Genomic DNA, 25,936 nt, shown 5'->3' with positions numbered 1-25,936 from the left:
TTCCACTATTCTTGCCTGGAAAATTCCATGGATACAGAAGCCTTGCTGGATACTGTCCATTGGGTCACAAGAGTCAGATATGACTGAGAGTGACAATATATGATAAACATGTGGACTAATTTACATGATTAGACATGTCAACACATGTTTGCATCTTTGAAAGTTTGCAACTTGAAGTTTTGTATGTAGGGGACTTAATGTAACTCATTTATTTTGTAACTAGAGGTTTTATCTCTCAATCTCTCTCCCCTATGTCTTCCCTTCTGCGCACCCCACCCTCCATTCCTTTTTGGCAAACACCTGTGTTTGTTGTTTTTTTTTCTCAATATCAGTAACACTATACATAATTTATAGCTGTTTATGTTTTGTTATGCTTGTTTTAGATTCTATATAAAAGTGAAGCCATCCAGTATTTGTCTTTCTCTAATTTCATTTATCATCATACCCTCTAGGTTCATCTATTTTATTATAATTGACAAGATTTCATTCCTTTTTATGACTAATACTCCATTGTATTATATATACCACATCTTTTTTATCCATTTATCTATCCTTACTCTTAGCTTGCTTCCATATCTTGGCTATTGTAAATAATGCTTCAATTAACATAGGGGTGCATGTATCTTTTCTTTTTATTTTATTTTATTTTTAAACTTTACAAAATTGTATTAGTTTTGCCAAATATCAAAATGAATCCGCCACAGGTATACATGTGTTCCCCATCCTGAACCCTCCTCCCTCCCCCCTCTCCATACCATCCCTCTGGGTCGTCTCAGTGCACCAGCCCCAAGCATCCAGTATCGTGCATCGAACCCGGACTGGCAACTCGTTTCATACATGATATTTTACATGTTTCAATGCCATTCTCCCAAATCTTCCCACCCTCTCCCTCTCCCACAGAGTCCATAAGACTGTTCTATACATCAGTGTCTCTTTTGCTGTCTCATACACAGGGTTATTGTTACCATCTTTCTAAATTCCATATATATGTGTTAGTATACTGTATTGGTGTTTTTCTTTCTGGCTTACTTCACTCTGCATAATAGGCTCCAGTTTCATCCACCTCATTAGAACTGATTCAAATGTATTCTTTTTAATGGCTGAGTAATACTCCATTGTGTATATGTACCACTGCTTTCTTATCCATTCATCTGCTGATGGACATCTAGGTTGCTTCCATGTCCTGGCTATTATAAACAGTGCTGCGATGAACATTGGGGTACATGTGTCTCTTTCCCTTCTGGTTTCCTCAGTGTGTATGCCCAGCAGTGGGATTGCTGGATCATAAGGCAGTTCTATTTCCAGTTTCTAATTAGTAATTTTTTTTCCTTCAGATAAGTACACAGGAATAGTAATGATGGATCACATGACAGCTCTATTTTAAATTTTTTGAGGAATCTCCATACTGTTTTTCATGGTGGCTGCACCAATTTACATTCCCATAATAGTGCATGAAGTTTCCCTTTTCTCAGTCTCCTTGATAGCATGTGTTATTTTCTGTCTTTCTGAGAGGTGTGAAGTGATATTTAATCTTTGCTTGACTTGCTTATATCTTTTAGTGTACCTGTTGATGATTTGTATGTGTTGTTTTTTTTTTTATGTTGAGTTGTATTTTTCTGTATATTTTGGATATTAATCCCTTCTTGTTTATATTTTGCAAATATCTTTTCCCAATCAATAGGTGTCTTTTTCATTTTGTTGATAGTTTCCTTTGCTTGCAAAAACTCTTTAGTTTGATGTTGTCCTGTTTGTTTACTTTTGCTTTGGCTTCCCTTGCTGAGGATACATATGAAAAAACATTATAAAGATCAGTGTCAAAATGTATACTGCCTATGCTTTCTTCTAGATTTATCACTTCAGGTCTTACACTTAAGTTTTTAATCCATTTCAAACTTATTCTTGTGTGTGGTGTGAGAGAGTAGTCTAGTTTGATGCTCTCACATATAAATGTCCAGTTTTCCCAACACCATTTGTTGAAGAGGATGTTTCCCCCCAACCATGGTATATCCTAGCCTCATTTGTTATAGATTAATTGTCCATATAAGTATGGGTTAATTACTGAGATCTTACTCTATTCCACTGGTCTATGTGTCTGTTTTTGTGGCATTGTCATACTGTTTTGATTACTGTAGTTTTGCAGTACAGTTTGAAAACAGAGACTGTGATACTCTTGTTCTTGCTCAAGATTGTTTTTACTATTTAGCAGGTGGCTCTGTGTTTCTGAACAAATTTTAGAATTATCTATTCTAGTTCTGTGTGAAAAAAATGCCATTCATATTTTGATAGATATTGCATTGAATGTGTAGATCATCTTGGGTAGTATGGTCATTTTAACAATACTAATTCTTTTCATTCATACACATAGTATATCTTTCCATCTGTTTGTGTCATCTTCAGTTTCTTTCATCAATGTCTTATAGTTTGCCAAGTACCATGTTTTATAATCTTACTTTGTTGTTGTTTGTTGTTTTTGTTTAGTTACTAAGTAGTGTCTGACTCTCTTTGTGACCCCATGGACAATAGCCCACAAGTTTCCTCTGTCCATGGGATTTCCCAGGCAAGAATACTGGAATGGGTTGCCATTTTCTTCTCCAAGGTAACTTCCTGACCCAGGGATAGAACCCTGTTGTTCTTTCACTACTTTAAAAAAAAAAAAAAAAAAAAAAAGTCATTTCCTCATTGTTTCCATTATGAAGGCACTGGTCATTCTTACTATACCTACTTTTTTTCTTTTTTTCTTTTAGTTTTGCAGTAATTTTACTATAGTTTTCCTAGGTATGATTTTCAAAAGTCTATCTTGCTTTTAATTTGCCAAGCTTCTTAAATTTATAGCTTGATGTCTTTCTTCTCTTTTGAAAAATTATTGATTGCTATCTCTTAAATTACTGCTTTTGCCTTCCTCCAATTTTTTCGCTTCTGAGTGTACAATTGCATCTATATTAAGAATTTTTATTATTACCCTTATATCTGAATAATATTTTCTTTATTGCTTCTCTGTGCTTCAGTGTGGAATTTTTGCTGACCTACCTTACATTTTTGTAATTGTGTCTTCTGCTGAGATCAATCTGCTTTTAAACCTATCTGTTAAACCATCAATTTTTATTGCAATTTTTGTTTATAAAATTTCCATTTGATTTATATTTAGGGATTCCACTTCTCTAGTAAAATGCATCATTTTTGTTAACTATTTTCTAGAATGTGTTAATCATAGTTATTTTAAAGTTTGAGTTTGGTGATTCTAATACCTGAGTCATCTATGTGTCTATTATTTATTTATTCATTTGTCTGTTTGTTTTACCTGTTGGTACAATAAGAAAATTTTTGCTTGAATGTTGTCAGTGTACCTACACATGTATGAAATATGAAACCTGCTTCCAGGAAGTATTCACATTATCCTCTGCTAAGTATTACATTCATTGATATTGTCTTAATCCAATAAAGACTGAGTTGATTTAAGTCTATTGCAGTTTCTGCAAGATTTTATCTACCATTTTTCAACCATTCCATTATTTCTTATTTATCTTAGCATCTGTGACTAAACCCTCTAGAAATTCCATCTCAGAGCATGGAATATTACTAAAGTTCCTTTTCTTGTTGGAGAGTGAATCTGATTTTTTTTTCTTCTCAAAACTACATGACTGTCAAAATGCCACTCTACTTGTCACATTTTTTCTTTTTAGCCTCTTTCCTTGTGAAGTTTAATCATTTGGCAAATGGCTTAAAGGAAAAATATCAAGCTTTCTTTGACCCACTTTTCGCTTCAGGATTTTGGTCCTTCAAGTGCATTGGTAGCGATTTTTATCTCACCTAGCAGAGTGCCTGCTGGCCATGGCCCTGTTCAGATTCTGAGCAGGTGATCCTTCACCAAGATACTGCTAGGAGAAGAGTGAACCTCAAAGTGTTTATTCACTTCTCTGAATCTTTACTGTTCCTCCAATTACCTTGAAAATTTTCCAATGCCTTTTTAAAAACTTGTTTGTTTGAGTCTGGCTCTTCTAATTCTTCTCAGCATCAGCTTGGCCTCTCTCAACTTGCTTTATTATAAACAGAAGTACATATGAACTTTCAAGTTTATCCTTTTTACATCATTTTATCATTTTTCTGTCAAAGAGAAATGGAACAAAACCTTAGTAAATTGCATATTCTTGGAATTCCCAAATAATTGACAGAAGTAATAACATTACTTTTACCATTATTATCATGACATGGTAACATAAAGCTACAGTTTATCATCATTTACCATGAGCCAGAAACATTGATAAAAGATTTAAATGTATCTCATGTAGTTGGTTCAACTACATTGAAAATGAGCTCCTTGAGTGAGAAACCACGTAAATTTGTTGTAAGTTGCCAGGAACAGAGTAAATGGTCTGATTTGGAAATTCCATTAAGGCAGTAAAAGGTCAGTGACTAAACCAGGTCATGGGATTTCTGCATTAGATGCATTTATCATGAAAGTTCTGTTTCACATTGCTTAACTTCTCTCAATTCTGAGAACAAGAAACTGAAAACTAAGTACTTGAATATTTGTACGGTTACTCACTTGCCATTTAGAACATATTTTTGAAGATACTACCTTTGAGTCACCAGGCCTCACTGAGCAGTTTAATAGGAAACTGCAAAGTTAACAGGGTATAAATGATTCATTGTGACAAATTGCAAAAAACAGTGGAATAAGTATATTATGAGAGCACTTAATGAGATATATCTACTCAGTGGAAAGTCTTCCAAGGAACCGTTGAATAAATTTCCAAACCAATAACTTGAGTAGACATTTGCTATATGAAAGGGCGAGGCAATTGAGTTTGAAGGAGGAAATAGTCCATCTGAAGGGAACTGCAAAAGAGAAGAGAATGTGTCTGGCTGTTAGGAAACCCCCTGAAATTTAAAATAACTCAACCACACATTAGAAAAGAAGAAGTATGAGAAAATAACTTTCCAAATAACCCAAAGGCTCTTTATTAAATATGTGAATTTTATAATTCCTAAATCTTATTGTCTTGTTTACTTTCTTATGAAACTCTATACCTGATAGCCGACATGACACATAAGATGAAGTGACATTGTTTTACATGGTTCCTAGGGAGCTGCAGTGTGAGAGGAGAAAGTACACAGAGAGTTATTTTAATTTTATTGAAGATAAAAACTTTTTTATTTTCCAAAAGAATTTAATTGGGCCTATATTTAGGAGATGGAAGTGAGTGACTAATTGACTGAGTGTGAAAAGGTAAGAAAAAGGTCTTCAAGTTACACATTACCACCTGAGAAATGGAAGATTTCCTGCCAGATCAGTTAAAAAGGATATCACAGTTGTCAGTGATTGCAGCCCTCCAGTGTGAGCCTGTGAGCACTAAGGGAACTCAGGAAGGAGAAGAATACCTGCCCTCTAACAGCCGTTAGACTGCTGCCACTTCCTAAGATGAACTCCAAGGAACCTCAAGATGTTAAAACCCAAAATACTGGTCCCAGAGAACTGAGACACATTTGAAAGGAAGGATTTCAGTGAGCTCAGATTCTTGCATCCTCCCATACATAGAAAAGCATCCAATTCCTTAACTTGGAGTATCTTGTTTTCTTTAAGTAACAATAATCTTTGGATGTTCTGACTACCAGCCCTTTGTTGTAAAACTTCTATATAACCTGGCCCTTCTCCTCACCTCCTCAGAGCACTTCTCTCAGAGTTACTTGAAATGCTGTCTCCCAGGCTTGAAGTCCTAAAAATTCCCACCAAATAAAACATAATTCTCAAATTTTAGACTGTGACTATTTTTTAAGTCAACAAACCCAACAGAAGTTACTGTCTAAATGAGTAATATAAAAATAAAACAATCACTGAGATGTGATTACATAGAGCAGTGGACTTCCCTGGTGGCTCAGATGGTAAAGCATCTGCCTACAATGTGGGAGACCTGGGTTCAATCCCTGGGTCAGGAAGATCTCCTGGAGAAGGAAATGGCAACCCCCTCCAGTATTCTTGCCTGGAAAATCCCATGGACAGAGGAGCCTGCAGGCAACAGTCCAGAGGTCACAATGAGTAGGACATGACTGAGCACAAAGGGCATGAAAATTTACTCCCAGTTTACCTCTGCCCTGTTTCCCTTGGGCCTTTCTAACTTTGACAACAGAATGGACGGTTAATGTAGCTGATGAAAGAGGAATATACTCAGTGAAAGATACAGGAAAAAAAAAAAAAAAAACAGTCTTTGGAGCAAAATAAACTCAATGTAAGTAACAAATCTTTAGCTTGTTAATTGTTTGAGTTTACACATATGTGGTAGACAAAGCAATGGACGCCCGTCATCAAAGGTACCATGTCCCAAGCCCCTAAACATGTGTATTTGTTACCTTACATGAAAAAAATAAAAAAGAATCTTTGAAGATGTAATTAATTAAGGATCTTGAGATGGGGAGATTATTCTGGATTACCTGGGTTGGTCACATTTAGTCACACAGCTCCTTATTAGGGGAAGATAGAAGTGTCAGTCATGGAGAGATTTGATGATGCTCTGCTGATGGCATTGAAGATGAAGCAAGAGGCCAGAGCTGAGGAATGCAGGTGGCCTCTAGAAGCTATTAGAGACAAGGAGACACATTCTGTCCTAAAGCCTGCAAAAGGAACTCAGCCCTACCAATATACCTTAATCTTTTTTCAGTAAGATTCATTTTGAACTGCTGACCTCCAGAACTGTAAAATAATAATTAGTGTAGGTTTGAAATCACTAAATTGTTGCAACTCATTAACTTTCTAAGGTTAATTAATTTATTTTTGGCAGTGCTGTGTGGCTTGAAGGATCTTAGTTCCTCCTTCAAAGATTGAACTCAGGCCATCTGTAAAGGCAGTACAGAGTCCCAACCATTGGACCATCAGGGACTTCCTGGTAATTTATTATTACTTAAATTATTACAGGATTCCCAGGTGGCTCAATGATAAAGAATCTGCCTGGCAAAACAGGAGACACAGGAGATGTGTGATCCATCTCTGGGATGGGAAGATCACTTGGAGTAGGAAATGGCAACCCATTCCAGTACTCTCACCTGGAAAACTCTCTGGACAGGGCACCCTGGTGGGCTACAGTCCATGAGGTCGCAAAGAGTCTGACATGACTGAGCCACAGAGCATGCATGCAAATTATTACAGCACATTAAGTTCTTTCACTCTCATGATCTATATGGTGACAGAAGTGTTCTGAGAAAGAAAATTATGATTTTGTTAAAGGTGTCCAAAAAACTTCAGCTGTTAATATATTTATTATTCAATTACTAATACTGTTACCAAACCATACTTGGGTCTGCTCATCCATATGCAGTAAACCCAATTTACTGACTTCAGGTTGTGATGAACGTAAGTACCGCATTTATTGCAGTCACCAGACAAATAGTCCAGGGCAGTTAGTGCTCAGAAAACCCAAATTCTCTGATACATTTCAGAAAAGTATTTTTAAAGGCCAGGCAAGGGAGGTGAGTAAGGGTGTGTGATCCTCTCAATTCTCTTATTGGCTGATGGTGAGGTACCAGGGTGGCATCACAGGGGTTAACATTATCAATCCTAGAGCTCCAGTAGCTCTGGGGGCTACTACTCATGGGCATCAAGCAGTTAACTTCTTCTATTTGGTAGAGAGTTAAGCATCTGTGAAACCAATCAGGATATTGGGTCAGATGTTACTACCTAAGAAATTCAGAGAGGAGGTAAAGATTCTGTGACCACCATATGGCTGATTACTGTTTTAAATTGTTATCAGTTCCTTTCACCCAACAGCTATTTTATCACTAAATGTTTACATCTATTCAATCATTTATTCTTGAGCCAGGCTTTTGTGACTCAAGGAGGCTTGGAGAATATGCCTTTTCTGTAAAGGAGAGGTGGGCAGAGGACATGAGGGGAGGGTCTGTCCCAGGAAGACCCCATAGGGTGCTGTGTGTGTGTGTGTGTGTGTATGTGTGCACGCACGCATGCTCAGTCATGTCCAACTCTTTGCGACCCCGTGGACTGTAGCCTGCCAGGCTCCTTTGTCCAAGGAATTTTCCAGGTAAGAATACCGGAGGGGGTTGCCATTTCCTGTTCCAGAGGATCATCCAAACCCAGGGATCGAACCCAGGTCTCTTGTGTCTCCTGCTTTGGCAAGTGGATTCTTTACCACTGTGCCACCATAGGGTCCTGCTCAGTTACAATTATTCATGCCTGCTTAAGGAAATATTACGAACTTTAGTATCTAAAATCTTCCCAGTGAAGTTTGGTCTGGGGAATACCTACAACCTTTTTTCTTCAGGGCTCAGATAAAGCTATAATGCTCAAGTTAGAACACAGACTAGAGACTCTTCTGATTGACCAGTGCCTGGGTTTAAATATTCTGAACACTAGAGTTTCTTCAAGAGTAGGATAAATGGTATATTTCACCCTAGTGCATCATGAAAAGAATTTAGAGAAATGAGCAAAGCCCACTTGATCTCAGAGAGTCAGCAGTAACTGATGGCTTGAAACAAGCGAGATCTTACTTCCCTGCTCAGTAATTGAACCTAGGTAGCCCTGCCTGCCTGGAGAAGGCAATGGCACCCCACTCCAGTACTCTTGCCTGGAAAATCCCATGGACAGAAGAGCCTGGTAGGCTGCAGTCCATGGGGTCACGAAGAGTCGGACACAACTGAGCGACTTCACTTTCACTTTCCACTTTCATGCATTGGAGAAGGAAATGGCAACCCACTCCAGTGTTCTTGCCTGGAGAATCCCAGGGACGGGGGAGCCTGGTGAGCTGCTGTCTCTGGGGTCGCACAGAGTCGGGCACGACTGAAGCGACTTAGCAGCAGCAGCAGCCCTGCCTGCCAATGCAGAAGACATAAGAAACACAGATTCGATCCCTGAGGTCAGGAAGATTCCTTGGAGGAGGGAAAGGCAACCCACTCCAGTATTCTTGCCTGGAGAATCCCATAGACAGAGGAGCTTGGCAGGCTACAGTACATAGGGTTGCAAGAATAGCAAACACCTGAAGCGACTTAGCACACGGCACAGCCTAGATGAAAACCTGGAATCCTGGCTGATAGTCAACCAGGGGTTAGAAGACAAAAGCAAAACTCCCCTTACCCTCATTGAAAAATGCATTTCTCAAGGAGGCAAAAACTGTAAAACCAGGTACAAAGTTTAATTAGAGACACAGCACAAGTGGAAAACCCTCAGAAAAACAGTTTAAGACAGAAACAAGGCAGAGATATGCACCCAGAGAGAGAGGGTGTGGGCATCCCCCTTCATGAGGAGGAGTTCGGTAAAGAGGTGGTTAAATGATTTACACAGGACAGTTCTACTGGGTCTGTGTTTATATTTGGTTAATTATCTTGCTTGTTTTTGCACAGCTGACATACCCAAGGCCCCTCCCCAATGTGCATGCACAACTTTTTTCCAAGATGGATTCCCACCCAGAAGCCTGGGGAGGGGAGGGGCTTGGCATCACATATTTTCTGGATGGTGCTTCCTCCTTTTTGAACCTCAAGGAGCCTTTCTGCACAGGGAGGTTCTTCTTTCTTCAAGGATGGTAAATATGTGATCTCTTGATCTTTTACTTAATCAAGGTTTAGCCCTTCTTTATCTCTGCCATAATTGTTATCTTAAAGTGAACATGAGAAACAAAGCCTAGCTATTCAGCCTCTTCCTGTGGCTATTATTATCTCCAAATGCAGACAGAAAGTTCATCATAAATATCTAGTCTGGAGACAACTTGTCTCCTGTCTCAGCAAGTTGGAACACAAGGCTAGTTATACACCATACACAAAAATAAACTCAAAATGGATTAAAGATCTAAACGTAAGGCCAAAAACTATAAAACTCCTAGAGGAAAACATAGGCAAAACACTCTCTGACATAAATCACAGCAGGATCCTCTATGACCCACCTCCCAAAGTAATGGAAATAAAAGCAAAAATAAACAAATGAGACAAAAAGCTTTTGCACAATGAAAAAAACAAAAGCTTTTGCACAATGAAGGAAACTATAAGGAAGGTGAAAAGGCAGCCTTCAGAATGAGAGAAAATAATAGCAAACGAAGGAACTGACAAAGAATTAATCTCAAAAATATACAAGCAGCTCCTGCAGCTCAATTCCAGAAAAATAAATGACCCAATCAAAAAATGGGCCAAAGAACTAAACAGACTTTTCTCTGAAGACATACAGATGGCTAACAAATACATGAAAAGATGCTCAACATCACTCATTATCAGAGAAATGCAAATCAAAACCACTATGAGGTACCATTTCACGCTGGTCAGAATGGCTGCTATCCAAAAGTCTACAAAAAATAAATGCTGACGAGGGTGTGGAGAAAAGTGAACCCTCTTACACTGTTGGTGGGAATGCAAACTAGTACAGCCACTATGGAGAACAGTGTGGAGATTCCTTAAAAAAAAACTGGAAATAGAACTGCCATATGACCCAGCAATCCCACTGCTGGGCATACACACTGAGGAAACCAGAATTGAAAGAGACACATGTACCCCATAGTTCATCGCAGCACTGTTTACAATAGCCAGGACATGGAAGCAACCTAGATGGCCATCGGCAGATGAATGGATAAGAAAGCTATGGTACATATGCACAATGGGATATTACTCAGCCATTAAAAAGAATGCATTTGAATCAGTTCTAATGAGATGGATGAAACTGGAACCTATTATACAGAGTGAAGTAAGTCAGAAATAAAAATACGGATACAGTATACTAACGCATATATATGGAATTTAGAAAGATGGTAACGATGACCCTATATGCGAAGCAGCAAAAGAGACACAGATGTATAGAACAGTCTTTTGGACTCTGTCGGAGAAGGCGAGGGTGAGATGATTTGAGAGAACAGCATTGAAACATGTATGTTATCATACGTAAAACAGATCGCCAGTCCAGGTTTGATGCATGAGACAGGGTGCTCAGGGCTGGTACACTGGGATGACCCTGAGGGATGGGATGAAGAGGGAGGTGGGAGGGGGGTTCAGAATGGGGAACACTGTACACCCATGGCTGATTCATGTCAATGTATGGAAAAAACCACTGCAATATTGTAAAGTAATTAGTAATTGTAAGTTAATTGTAATTAATTTAATTTTTTTTTTAAAAGAAGGCTAGTTATAAATGACAAGCCTAAAGTCCATTTATTTCCTGCCTCATGCTAAGCCAAACAACTCTTGTTAGGTAGCTCAGCAGAGAAAAGTATCCTCTTCAAGAAGCAAGAATACTAAAATTTCACAGACAATGATGAACTGCAGCTGGACATAAAAATGATTCTGTGTGCACCATCAGCTATGTGGACATACAGACCATTCAGGAGCACAGTTCTCTGTGCTGAAAAGGGTTTCATACTTGGCTTAATGCCCAACCATCAGTATCTTGAAATTATTAATGATTTTTTTAAACAAAGAACTCCACTCTTTTTATTTTGCACTTGCAAATTAGATAGCAGGTTCTGACTATATGATCATATGTGCTAAGTGGCTTCAGCCATGTCTGACTCTTTGCAACCCAATGGACTATAGCCCGCCAGGATCTTCTGTCCATGGGATTTTCCAGGCAAGAATTCTGGAGTGGGTTTCCATGTTCTCCTTCAGGGGATCTTCCTGACCCAGGGGTTGAACCCATGTCTCTTATGTATCCTGCATTGGTAGGCAGGTTCTTTACCATTAGCACTACCTATGAGCTTGAAAGTTTGAAAGGAGTTTTTTTTTTTTTTTTTTTTTTTTGCTTTATCTAATCTAGTTTTTTTTTTTTTTTTTTTAATCATCTTTTGACAGGAAAGAGTTCTTTGCAGAAAAGAGCTCTCAGCAAGTTACCAACTGAAGTGAGGGGGACTGCTCATTGCTTACAAAATCAAACTCATGGACATTGGTACAGGGACAACCTGTCTTTAATCGGAATGCCAACAATCTGGGAAGATTGTGGATTCAGTCCCCTTAGAACCACCTCCAAAGATGCTGCTAGCCATGAAAGTCTTAAAGAAAAAGGGGGAAGTAACCTCAATTAATCATTGAGGAAGTGGATCAAAGTCATCACCATCCTCCACTGAGTACAGGCCTGTCTCCTCCTGATCTTCCTCTAGACTTGCTCCTTTATCTTGATCACAGGTTAGCCACATGGTTTGTTTGGGAGGTCACTTAAGGGGAAGCTACAGAAGAGACCTGGTCATCTTATTCTCCATTTCTACTTCTTTGATCTATGGGAAGAACCGACAAGCTAGGCAGGCTGTTGTGTGATTACACAAGATTAGAAAGTTGGGCTCAGGTCAGAAATGAGTAGAGCAGTGAAAGTGAAAGTGAAGTCACTCAGTCGTGTCTGACTCTTTGCAACTCCATGGACTGTAGCCTACCAGGCTCCTCCGTCCATGGGATTCTCCAGGCAAGAATACTGGAGTGGGTTGCCATTTCCTTCTCCAGGAGATCTTCCTAATCCAGGGATTGAACCCAGGTCTCCCACATTGTAGACAGACACTTTACTGTCTAAGCCACCAGGGAAGTAAGGGGTACCCAATTAAATTCAGTTATAATAAGGCTTGCTAAAAAGACAAGGAAAGAAGCCTCCTGCTGTCACCTTAGAGAAATATTCACAACCTAAAAGTTGAGAGTTACGTTTTATTTGGTGGGAATTTTTAGGACTTCAAGTCTTGGAGGCAACATCTCAAGTGGCCCTGAGAGAACTGCTCTGAGGAGAGGGAAGGAGCCTGGTTAAATGGAAATTTTACAACAAGGGGCAGGTAATCTGCGGAGAAGGCAATTGCACCCCACTCCAGTACTCTTGCCTGGAAAATCCCATGGATGGAAGAGCCTGGTAGGTTGCAGTCCATGGGATCGCTAGGAGTTGGACACGACTAAGCGACTTCACTTTCACTTTCCACTTTCATGCATTGGAGAAGGAAATGGCAACCCACTCCAGTGTTCTTGCCTGGAGAATCCCAGGGATGGGAAACCTGGTGGGCTGCCGTCTCTGGGGTCGCACAGAGTCGGACACAACTGAAGCGACTTAGCAGCAGCAGCAGCAGCAGCAGCCAGTACTCCTGCCTGGAAAATCCCATGGACGGAGGAGCCTGGTAGGCTGCAACCCATGGGGTCGCTGAGGGTCAGACACGACTGAGCGACTTCATTTTCACTTTTCACTTTCATGCACTGGAGAAGGAAATGGCAACCCACTCCAGTGTTCTTGCCTGGAGAATCCCAGGGATGAGGGAGCCTGGTGGGCTGCCATCTATGGGGGTCACACAGAATTGGACACAACTGAAGTGACTTAGCAGCAGCAGCAGCAGGTAGTCTGAACATCAAACAAGTGTTGTTAATTAAAGAGAACCAGATATCCCAGATTGTTGTTAAGTAAAGGAAGCCAGATGACTTCCCAGGAGGTGCAGTGGTAAACAATCTGCCTACCACTTCCAGAGACCCAAGAGACATGAGTTTGATCCCTGGATCAAAAAGAACCCCTGGAGTAAGAAATGGCAACCCACTCCAGTAGTCTTGCCTGGAGAATCCCCAGGAGTTCTATAGCCAATCACAGAAGGACAAACTCTACATGATTCCAGTTACCTGAGGTATCTACAATAATCAGACTCACAGATGCCAAGGACAGAATGGTGGCTGCCAGAAACTGGAGGGAAGGAAAAATTGGAGTTGCTAATAAACATACATAAAATTTCATTTATGTAAGATGAATAAGTTTTAGATATCTGAAAGCTGACTGCAGAAGAACTGATGCTTTTGAACTGTGATGTTGGAGAAGACTCTTGAGAGTTCCTTGGACTGCAAGGAGATCCAACCAGTCCATGCTAAAGGAAATCAGTCCTGGGTGTTCATTGGAAGGACTGATGTTGAAGCTGAAACTCCTATATTTTGGCCACCTGATATGAAGAGCTGACTCATTGGAAAAGACCCTGATGTTGGGAAGGATTGAGGGCAGGAGGAGAAGGGGACGACAGAGGATGAGGTGGTTGGATGGCATCACTGACTCACTGGACATGAGTTTGGGTAGACTCCGGGAGTTAGTGATGGACAGGGAGGCCTGGCGTGCTGTGGTTCATGGGGTCGCAAAGAGTTGGACATGACTGAGTGACTGAACTGTACATTGTACCTATAGATAAAAATGCTATGTTATGTATTTAAAAATTTGTTAAGAGAAGAGGTCTCCTGTTAACTATTCTTATCACAATTTTAAAAAATTGTTAAACCATTTCCCTGAGTATCTGTAATATTTTATACTCCATGAGCAATGCAGTTTCTCTGCATCCTCATCAGAATTTTGCATTGTCATTCTTTTTTTTTTTTTTTAATTTTGGCAAATTTTAGCTACTTATCATGTCGTTTTAATTTTTACTTCTATAGTGATTAATGGCCATAAGCATCTATTCTTGGTCTTTGCTCTCTGGATATTCTCCTCTGGGAAATGTCTGTTCATGTCTTTTCTGGGAAATGCTTACTATGACTCTTCTGGGAAATGTCTACTCATGTCTCTTGCCCATGATCTGGCCTTTGTCCCAGTTCCTGGAGGCAACCTCGAAACCTTTGGATTTTCCCAAGTAACAGGAACATCCTGGTTACAGTAGACAACGAATGACACCTGCCATTTCAGTAAACAAAGGAAGCTGTGGCCATAACTCTATCAGTCACAACAGCTGCCCAAAACAGTGCCTCCTGTTAGGAATTCAAGAAGGAGAAAAACAGGACACTGGTCCTAGATAGTTAAAATGCCTATCAAAGGACTAATTCCAGTGAGTCCAGATTCTTTCATCTTCCCATTCATAGAAAAGCACTAAAATTATTATTAATTTGAGATGCCTTTTTTATGGTTAGTGGTAATCTTTTGATGTTCAAATTCTTTTTTTTTTTCCCAGCAAAAACTCTTGTATATTCTTGGCTTCTCTGGTGACTTAGACGGTAAAGAATCTGCCTTCAATTCAGGAGACCAGGTTCGATCCTTGGATCCATAAGATCCCCTGGAAAAGGGAATGGCTAACCCACTCCAGTATTCTTGCCAGGAAAATTTCATGGAAAGAGGGGCCTAGTGGGCAACAGTTCATGGGGTCACAAAGAGTCAGACAACTGAACATCTAACACTTATATATTCTGGGATCCTCCCTTACCCTTTTGAAACAGTCCCTCAGAGGCTGCCAACCATGGGCTATAGTCCTCAATAATTCTGTCAAAACATAATTCTCAACTCTTCACTTGTGCATATTTTTCAGTCAACAATAGCTTATGCTACTGTGAGGATAGTCATACCAGAAAGAACAACCAGTGAGGCCAAGTAACTAGAGGGCTGGGGCTTTGAGTCGCATGATATTAATTAGCCTTTGTCCAGGGTGGGAGGAGAATAAACCAAAGTCAGTTGCTTTTCATTACATTAACAATTAACAAAAAAAAAATGTGGAATTGAAAACAAAATGCCCTTTATATCAGCACCCTAAAAATGAAATGCTTAGGTAAAAATCTAAAAATACATGTACAAGTTCTATATGAGGAAAAGCACAACATTTGGACGAACAGAATCGAAGAACTAAACAAATCCAGAGATACTCCATGTTTACAGATAGGAAAACTCAACAACTTGACATTGTCAAGATGTCAGCTCTTCCCAATATGATCTATAGATTCAATATAACCACAATAAAAAGTACAGAAAGTCATTTTATGTATTTTGACAAAATAATTCTAAAGTTTATATGGCAAAAGACCTATAATAGCCAACCCAATATTGAAGGAGAAAAAAATTGAGAACAGACTATTCAATGTCAAGACTAGTTATCTAACTACAGTAATCAAGATAGTGTGACAAAATAAGACAAAAAGATTAATGGGACAGAAAAGAGAGACCAGAAATAGACCCTCATAAATGTAGTCAACTGAACTTGGACAAAAGGGCAAAGGCAATAGAAAGGAGGAAAAGTAGCCTTTTCAACAAATGATATTTGAACAATTGAACATATACATACACAGAAATTATCTAGACACTGATCAAATACACTTTATGAAAAATAACTCAAAATTGATCATGAACCTAAAAGTAAAATGCAAAATTATAAAACTGGAAGATACCATAAGAGAAAACCTACATGCCCTTGGGTATGATGATATATTTTTAGCTACAACATCAAAGATGCAATCCATTAAAGAAATAATTAATAAGCTGGACTTCATGAAAATTAAAAACTTTTACTCTAGAAAAAACACTATGTAAGAGAATTAGAAGCAAACCAGACTGGGAGAAAATATTTGAAAAAGACATGCCCACTAAATAACTGCTATACAAAATTTATATATACAAAAGGCTCTTAAACTTAACAGATACATCATCAAAAAAGATATACAGACGGCAAATAAGCACATTAAAAAAAAAATGCTCCATACCATATACCATCAGTTCAGTTCAGTTGCTCAGCCGTGTCCGACTCTTTGCGACTCCATGAATCACAGCACGCCAGGCCTCCCTGTCCATCACCAACTCCTGGAGTTCACTCAAACTCATGTCCATCGAGTCGTTGATGCTATCCAGCCATCTCATCCTCTGTCGTCCCCTTCTCCTCCCGCCCCCAATCTCTCCCAGGATCAGGGTCTTTTCCAATGAGTCAACTCTTCACATGAGGTGGCCAAAGTATTGGAGTTTCAGCTTCAGCATCATTCCTTCCAATGAACACCAAGGACTGATATCCTTTAGGATAGACTGGTTGGACCTCCTTGCAATCCAAAGGACTCTTAAGAGTCTTCTCCAACACCACAGTTCAAAAGCATCAATTCTTTGGCTCTCAGCTTTCTTCACAGTCCAACTCTCACATCCATACATGACCACTGGAAAAACCATGGCCTTGACTAGACGGACTTCTGTTGGCAGGGTAATATTTCTGCTTTTCAATATGCTATCTAGGTTGGTCATAACTTTCCTTCCAAGGAGTAAGTGTCTTTTAATTTCATGGCTGCAATCACCATCTGCAGTGATTTTGGAGACCAGAAAAATAAAGTCTGACAGTGTTTTCAATGTTTCCCCATCTATATGCCATGAAGTGATGGGACCAGATGCCATGATCTTAGTTTTCTGAATGTTGAGCTTCAAGCCAACTTTTGCACTCTCCTCTTTCACTTTCATCAAGAGGCTTTTTAGTTCCTCTTCACTTTCTGCCATAAGGGTGGTGTCATCTGCATATCTGAGGTTATTGCTATTTCTCAGGGCAATCTTGATTCCAGCTTGTGCTTCTTCCAGCACAGCGTTCTCATGATGTACTCTGCATATAAGTTAAATAAACAGGGTGACAATATACAGGCTTGACATACTCTTTTTCCTATTTGGAACCAGTCTGTTGTTCCATGTCCAGTTCTAACTGTATACCATCAGGGAGATGCAATTAGAGTAATGAATAATGATGAGGTATGACTGCATACCCATTATGATCAGAATCTGGAACACTGACAAAAGCAAATGCTTAGAGGATATGAGGCAACAAGCAACTCTCATACCCTGGGAAAGGCAAAATGATACCATCCCTTTGGAAAGAATTTGGTGGTTTCTTATACAACTAAATATACTGGCACCTTATGATTTAGCAACTGCACTCCTTGGTATTTCCAAAGAATCTGGAAAATTCGGTCCACGTAAAAACCTGCATAAGTATGTTTTTAGCAACTTTATTCATAATTACACAAATTTGGAAGCAGACAAGACATCTTTCAGTGGATGAATGGATAAATGGTGGAACATTCAGACAAAAAATTATTATTCAGAGGTATTTAAAAATGAGCTATCAATCTATGAAAAGACATGGAGAAACTTAAATGCATATTCAGTTCAGTTCAGTTGCTCAGTCATATCTGACTTTTTGCAATTCCATGAACTGCAGCATGCCAGGCCTTCCTGTCCATCACCAACTCCCAGAGTTCACCCAAACTCATGTCCATTGAGTCTGCAATGCAATCCAACCTCCTCCTCCTCCACCACTCAAACTTTCCCAGCATCATGATCTTTTCAAATGAGTCCGATCTTTGGATCAGGTGGCCAAAGTAGTGGAGTCTCAGCTTCAACATCAGTCCTTCTAAAGAACACCCAGGACTGATCTCCTTTAGGATGGACTGGTTGGATCTCCTTGCAGTCCAAGGAGACTCTCAAGAGATGACTCTCAAGAGTCTTCTCCAACACCACAGTTCAAATTCTTTGGTGCTCACTCCAGTACAGTTCAGTCACTCAGTCATGTCCAACTCTTTGCAACCCCATGAAATGCAACAAGCCAGGCCTCCCTGTCCATCACCAACTCCCAGAGTTTACTCAGACTCATGTCCATTGAGTCAGTGATGCCATCTAACCATCTTGTCCTCTGTCATCCCCTTCTCCTCCTGCCTTCAATCTTTCCCAACATCAGGGGATTTAAAACGAGTCAGCTCTTTGCATCAGATGGCCAAAATATTGGAGTTTCAGCTTCAACATCAGTCCTTCCAGTGAACACCCAGGACTGATTTCCTTTAGGATGGATTGGTTGGATCTCCTTGCAGTCCAAGGGACTCTCAGGAGTCTTCTCCAAAACCACAGTTCAAAAGCATCAATTCTTCAGCACTCAGCTTTCTTTATAGTCCACCCCTCACATCCATACATGATTACTGGGAAAACCATAGCCTTGATTAGATGGACCTTTGTTGACAAAGTAATGTTTCTGCTTTTAATGTGCTGTCTAGGTTGGTCATAACTTTCCTTTCAAGGAAAAAACATCTTTTAATTTCATGGCCGCAATCACCATCTGCAGTGATTTTGGAGCCCCCAAAACTAAAGTCAGCCACTGTTTCCCCATCTATTTGCCATGAAGTGATGGGACTGGATGCCATGATCTGTTTTCTGAATGTTGAGCTTTAAGCCAACTTTTTCATTCTACTCTTTCACTTTCATCAAGAGGCGCTTTAGTGCTTCTTCACTTTCTGCCATAAGGATGGTGTCATCTGCATATCTGAGGTCATTGATATTTCTCCCAGCAATCTTGATTCCAGCTTGTGCTTCTTCCATCCCAGTGTTTCTCATAATGTACTCTGCATATAAGGCAAATAAGCAGGGTGACAATATATAGCTTTGATGTACTCCTTTTCCTATTTGGAACCAGTCTGTTGTTCCATGTCCAGTTCTAACTGTTGCTTCCTGACCTGCATACAGGTTTCTCAAGAAGCTGGTCAGGTGCTCTTGTATTCCCATCTCTTTAAGAATTTTCCACAGTTTATTGTGATCCACACAGTCAAAGGCTTTGGCATAGTCAATAAAGCAGAAATAGACGTTTTTCTGGAACTCTCTTGCTTTTTCAATGATCCAGAGGATGTTGGCAGTTTGATCTCTGCTTCCTCTGCCTTTTCTAAACCAGCTTGAACATCGGGAAGTTCACGGTTCACATATTGCTGAAGCCTGGCTTGAAGAATTTTGAGCATTACTTTACTTGTGTGTGAGATGAGTGCAGTAGTTTGAGCGTTCTTTGGCATTGCCTTTCTTTGGGATTGGAATGAAAACTGACCTTTTCCAGTCCTGTGGCCACTGCTAAGTTTTCCAAATTTGCTGGCATATTGAGCACAGCACTTGGACAGCATCATCTTTTAGGATTTGAAAGAGCTCAACTGGAATTCCCTTGTAGTTCAGTAGGTAAAGAATTTGCCTGCAGTTCAGGAGACCCGGGTTCAATTCCTGGGTTGGGAAGATCCCCTGGAGAAGGAAATGGCAACCCAATCCAGTATCCTTGCCTGGAAAATCTCATGGACAGAGGATCCTGGTCGGCTGCAGTCAATGGGGTCACAAAGAGTCGGGCATGACTGAGCAACTAACACTTACTTACACTTAACTGGAATTCCATCACATCCATTAGCTTTGTTCATAGTGATGCTTCCTAAGGCCAACTTGACTTCACATTCCAGGATGTCTGGCTCTAGGTGAGTGGTCCCACCATCATGATTATCTGGGTCGTGAAGATCTTTTTTGTACAGTTCTTCTGTGTATTGTTGCCACCTCTTCTTAGTACTTCTGCTTCTGTTAGGTCCATACCACTTCTGTCCTTTATTGAGCCCATCTTTGCATGAAGTGTTCCCTTGGTATCTCTAATTTTCTTGTAGAGATTTATAGTCTTCCCCATTCTATGGTTTTTCTCTATTTCTTTGCATTGATCGCTGAGGAAGACTTTCTTATCTCTCCTTGGTATTCTTTGGAACTCTGCATCCAGATGCTTGTATCTTTTCTTTTCTCCTTTTTTCTGCTTCTCTTCTTTCCACAGCTATTTGTAAGGCTTCCTCAGCCAGCCATTTTGCCTTTTTGCATTTCTTTTTCTTGGGGATGGTCTTGATCCCTGTCTCCTGTACAATGCCACAAACACCTGTCCATAGTTCATCAGGCACTCTGTCTATCAGATCTAGTCCCTTAAATCTGTTTCTCACTTCCACTGTATAATCATAAGGGATTTGATTTAGGTCATACCTGAATGGTCTAATGAATTTCCCCACTTTCTCCAATTTCAGTCTGAATTTGGCAATAAGGAGCTCATGATCTGAGCCACCGTCAGCTCCCGGTCTTGTTTTTGCTGACTGTATAGAGCTCCTCCATCTTTGGCTGCAAAGAATATAATCAATCTGATTTTGGTGTTGACCATCTGATGATGTCCATGTGTAGAGTCTTCTCTTGTGTTCTTGGAAGAGGGTGTTTGCTATGACCAGTGTGTTCTTTTGACAAAACTCTATCAGCCTTTGCTTTGCTTCATTCTATACTCCAAGGCCAAATTTGCATGTTACTCCAGGTGTTTCTTGACTTCTTGCTTTTGTATTCCAGTCCCCTATAATGAAAAGGACATCTTTTTTGGGTGTTAGTTCTAAAAGGTCTTGTAAGTCTTTATAGAACCATTCAACTTCAGCTTCTTCAGCCTTACTGGTCAGGGCATAGACTTGGATTACTGTGATATTGAATGGCTTGCCTTGGAAACGAACAGAGATCATTCTGTCATTTTTGAAATTGCATCCAAGTACTGCATTTCAAACTCTTTTGTTGACTATGTTGGCTACTCCGTTTCTTCTAAGGGATTCCTGCCCACAGTAGTAGATATAATGTTCATCTGAGTTAAGTTCACCCATTCCATTCCATTTTAGTTCACTGATTCCTAGAGTGTTGACGTTCACTCTTGTCATCTCCTGTTTGACCCCTTACAATTTGCCTTGATTCATGGACCTAACATTCCAGGTTCCTATGCACTATTGCTCTTTACATCATCGGACCTTGCTTCTTTCACCAGTCACATCCACAACTGGGTGTTGTTTTTGCTTTGGCTCCATCCCTTCATTCTTTTTGGTGTTATTTCTCCACTGATCTCCAGTAGCATATTGGGCACCTACTGACCTAAGGAGTTCATTTTTCAGTGTCCTATCTTTTTGCCTTTTCATACTGTTCATGGGGCTCTGGAAGTATACTGAAGAATACTGAAATGCATATTACTAAATGAAAGAAATCAATCTGAAAATGCTGTTTGACTCCAGAAGACAATAAAAAAACTGATGATTATGGGGTTGTGGAATGGAAGAAGATCAAACTGACAAAAGCCAAAAGGATTTTTACCACAGTGGAAATGTTATTATGCCTATATTGGTACATTGATATATTTTGCCCAAACCCATAGAATGCACAACACCAAGAATGAACCCTAAACTGTGGAGTCCGTGTGATTGTAATGTATCAGTGTAGGTTCATCCTTCATGAAAAATGTGCCATTCTGGTGGGTATTATTCATAATGAGGGAGGCTATGTATGTTTTTTGTGTTTTTTTTGGGGGGGGGTGTTCTAAAAGGTCTTGTAGGTCTTCATAGAACCGTTAAACTTCAGCTTCTTCAGCGTTACTGGTTGGGGCATAGACTTGGATTACTCTGATATTGAATGGTTTGCTTGGAAACGAACAGAGATCATTCTGTCGTTTTGAGATTGCATCCAAGTACTGCATTTCGGACTCTTCTGTTGACCATGATGGCCACTCCATTTCTTCTGAGGGATTCCTGTCCACAGTAGTAGATATAATGGTCATCTGAGTTAAATTCACCCATTCCAGTCCATTTCAGTTCGCTTATTCCTAGAATGTTGACATTCACTCTTGCCATCTCGTTTGACCACTTCCAATTTGCCTTGATTCATGGACCTGACATTGCAGGTTTCTATACAATATTGCTCTTTACAGCATCGGACCTTGCTTCTATCACCAGTCACACCCACAGCTGGGTATTCTTTTTGCTTTGGCTCCATCCCTTCATTCTTTCTGGAGTTATTTCTCCACTGATCTCCAGTAGCTTATTGGGCACCTATTGACCTGGGGAGTTTCTCTTTCAGTATCCTATCATTTTGCCTTTTCATACTGTTCATGGGGTTCTCAAGGCAAGAATACTGAAGTGGTTTGCCATTCCCTTCTCCAGCGGACCACATTCTGTCAGATCTCTCCACCATGACCAGCCCATCTTGGGTTGCCCCACGGGCATGGCTTAGTTTCATTGAGTTAGACAAGGCTGTGGTCCTAGTATGATTCGATTGACTAGTTTTCTGAGAGTATGGTTTCAGTGTGTCTGCCCTCTGATGCCCTCTTGCAACACCTACTGTCTACTTGGGTTTCTCTTACCTTGGGTGTGGGGTATCTCTTCACGGCTGCTCCAGCAAAGCGTAGCCATTGCTCCTTACTTTGGATGAGGGGTATCTCCTCACTGCTGCCCTTCCTGACTTTCAACATGGGATAGCTCCTCTAGGCCGTCCTGCGCACACGCAGCCACGGCTCCTTGGATGTGGGGTTGTTCCTCCCAGCCGCCGCCCTTGGCCTCGGGCGTGGGGGTGTGGGGTAGGTCCTTCAGGCCGCCGCCCCTGGCCTCGGGCTTAGGCACCTGGGGTAGCTCCTCCTGCTCACCGCTCTTGGCCTCGGGCTTGGGGCATGGGGTATCTCCTCCTGGCCGCTGGCCCTGACCTCAGACGTGGGGTAACTCCTCTCATCGCCACCCCGACCTTGGACGCAGGAATACGGAATGAAGCAGGGCAAAGACTAATAGAGTTTTGCCAAGAAAATGCACTGGTCATAACAAACACCCTCTTCCAACAACACAAGAGAAGACTCTATACATGGACATCACCAGACGGTCAACACCGAAATCAGATTGATTATATTCTTTGCAGCCAAAGATGGAGAAGCTCTATACAGTCAGCAAAAACAAGACCAGGAGCTGACTGTGGCTCAGACCATGAACTCCTTATTGCCAACTTCAGACTTAAATTGAAGAAAGTAGGGAAAACCACTAGACCATTCAGATATGACCTAAATCAAATCCCTTACGATTATACAGTGGAAGTGAGAAACACATTTAAGGGACTAGATCTGATAGATAGAGTGTCTGATGAACTATGGAATGGGGTTCGTGACATTGTACAGGAGACAGGGATCAAGACCATCCTCATGGAAAAGAAATGCAAAAAAGCAAAATGGCTGTCTGGGGAGGCCTTACAAATAGCTGTGAAAAGAAGAGAAGCAAAAAGCAAAGGAAAAAAGGAAAAATATAAACATCTGAATGCAGAGTTCCAAAGAATAGCAAGAAGAGATAAGAAAGCCTTCTTCAGTGATCAATGCAAAGAAATAGAGAAAAACAACAGAATGGGAAAGACTAGAGATCTCTTCAAGAAAATCATAGATACCAAAGGAACATTTCATGCAAAGATGGGCTCGATAAAGGACAGAAGTGGTATGGACCTAACAGAAGCAGAAGATATAAAGAAGAGGAGGCAAGAATACACAGAAGAACTGTACAAAAAAGATCTTCATGACCCAGATAATCACGATGGTGTGATCACTGACCTAGAGCCAGATATCCTGGAATGTGAAGTTAAGTGGGCCTTAGAAGGCATCGCTACAAACAAAGCTAGTGAAGGTGATGGAATTCCAGTTGAACTATTCCAAATCCTGACAGATGATGCTGTCAAAGTGCTGCACTCAATATGCCAGCAAATTTGGAAACCTCAGCAGTGGCCACAAAACTGGAAAAAGTCAGTTTTCATTCCAATCCCAAAGAAAGGCAATGCCAAAGAATGCTCAAACTACTGCACAATTGCACTCATCTTGCATGCTAGTAAAGTAATGCTCAAAATTCTCCAAGCCAGGCTTCAGCAGTATGTGAACCGTGAACTTCCTAATGTTCAAGCTGGTTTTAGAAAAGGCAGAGGAACCAGAGATCAAATTGCCAACATCCACTGGATCATGGAAAAAGCAAGAGAGTTCCAGAAAAACATCTATTTCTGCTTTACTGACTATGCCAAAGCCTTTGACTGTGTGGATCACAATAAACTGTGGAAAATTCTGCAAGAGATTGGAATACCAGACCACCTGATCTGCCTCTTGAGAAATTTGTATGCAGGTCAGGAAGCAACAGTTAGAACTGGACATGGAACAACAGACTGGTTCCAAATAGGAAAAGGAGTTCGTCAAGGCTGTATATTGTCACCCTGTTTATTTAACTTATATGCAGAGTACATCATGAGAAATGCTGGACTGGAAGAAACACAAGCTGGAATCAAGATTGCCGGGAGAAATATCAATAACCTCAGATATGCAGATGACACCACCCTTATGGCAGAAAGTGAAGAGGAACTAAAAAGCCTCTTGATGAAAGTGAAAATGGAGAGTGCAAAAGTTGGCTTAAAGCTCAACATTCAGAAAACGAAGATCATGGCATCCAGTCCTATGACTTCATGGGAAATAGATGGGGAAACAGTGGAAACAGTGTCAGACTTTATTTTTCGGGGCTCCAAAATCACTACAGATGATTACTGCAGCCATGAAATTAAAAGACACTTACTCCTTGGAAGGAAAGTTATGACCAACCTAGATAGCATATTCAAAAGCAGAGACATTACTTTGCCAACAAAGGTCCATCTAGTCAAGGCTATGGTTTTTCCTGTGGTCATGTATGGATGTGAGAGTTGGACTGTAAAGAAGGCTGAGCGCCGAAAAATTGATGCTTTTGAACTGTGGTGTTGGAGAAGACTCCTGAGTCCCTTGGACTGCAAGGAGATCCAACCAGTCCATTCTGAGGATCAGCCCTGGGATTTCTTTGGAAGGAATGATGCTAAAGCTGAAACTCCAGTACTTTGGCCACCTCATGCAAAGGGTTGACTCATTAGAAAAGACTCTGATGCTGGGAGGGACTGGGGGCAAGAGGAGAAGGGGACGACAGAGGATGAGATGGCTGGATGGCATCACTGACTCGATGGACGTGAGTCTCAGTGAACTCCGGGAGTTGGTGATGGACAGGGAGGCCTGGCGTGCTGCGATTCATGGGGTCGCAAAGAGTCCAACCCGACTGAGCGACTGATCTGATCTGATGTCTGTTTTTTTAGGGCGTATATGGAATAACTATTCCTTCCTCTCAATTTCATTGTAAACCTGACACTTTTCTAAAAATCTCTTTTAAGAAAAGTTATCTACTTTCTATTTGGATTTTTTATTACTGAGTTTTGAGAGTTCTTTATACATTCTAGTCACTAGTTCTTTGTCTATGTGCAAATTTTTCTCCCAGTTTCTAACTTGTCTTTTCATTCTCTCCTCAGGGTATTAGGCAAAAAAAAAAAAAAAAAAAAGAAAGTAGTTTTGATGAGGTCTAGTTTATTAATGTTTTCTTTTATGAATCATGTTTTTGGTGTCAGGTTTAAGAATTTATTGAAGTGACAGTGTTAGTTGCTCTGTCATGTCTGACTGTTGTGAACCCCATGGACTGTAGCCAGCCAGGCTCCTCTGTCCATGGAATTCTCCAGGCAAGAATACTGGAGTGGGTAGTCATTCCCTTCTCAAGGGGATCTTCCTGACTCAGGGATCTAGCCCAGGTCTCCTGCATTGCAGGCAGAATCTTTACCATCTAAGCCACCAAGGAAGCCCAAGAATGTATTGCCTAGCTGTGTATCCAAAAGATTTTATCCTATATTTTTTTCTAAAAG

At 40.5% G+C, this 25,936-nt stretch overlaps 1 protein-coding gene across 9 annotated transcripts in view; it reads right to left on the bottom strand.

The window, feature by feature from the left end:
• LOC102391695 (C-type lectin domain family 2 member D11) overlaps positions 1-25,936 on the bottom strand; it is a 62,522-nt gene that overhangs the window by 16,569 nt on the left and 20,017 nt on the right. For 4 of the 9 annotated variants that reach the window (XM_044941071.2, XM_025283190.3, XM_044941063.2 and 1 more), the window contains exon 6: positions 3,942-6,570. The exons of 1 other annotated variant lie outside the window; for it this stretch is intronic. In XM_044941071.2, the coding sequence (XP_044797006.2) occupies positions 6,461-6,570 (110 nt within the window). In that variant the 3' untranslated portion in view covers positions 3,942-6,460. Of the gene's footprint in view, positions 1-2,653; positions 6,571-25,936 lie in introns of those variants that run through there. 4 more of the 9 variants (XM_044941065.2, XM_044941067.2, XM_044941068.2 and 1 more) reach the window with 4 other exon arrangements.

The sequence above is a fragment of the Bubalus bubalis genome, chromosome 4 (assembly GCF_019923935.1).
Source record: "Bubalus bubalis isolate 160015118507 breed Murrah chromosome 4, NDDB_SH_1, whole genome shotgun sequence".
Classification (NCBI taxonomy): Eukaryota; Metazoa; Chordata; class Mammalia; order Artiodactyla; family Bovidae; genus Bubalus; species Bubalus bubalis.
Note: the sequence above shows the minus strand (reverse complement) of the source record. Positions and strands in the feature narration are given on the sequence as shown.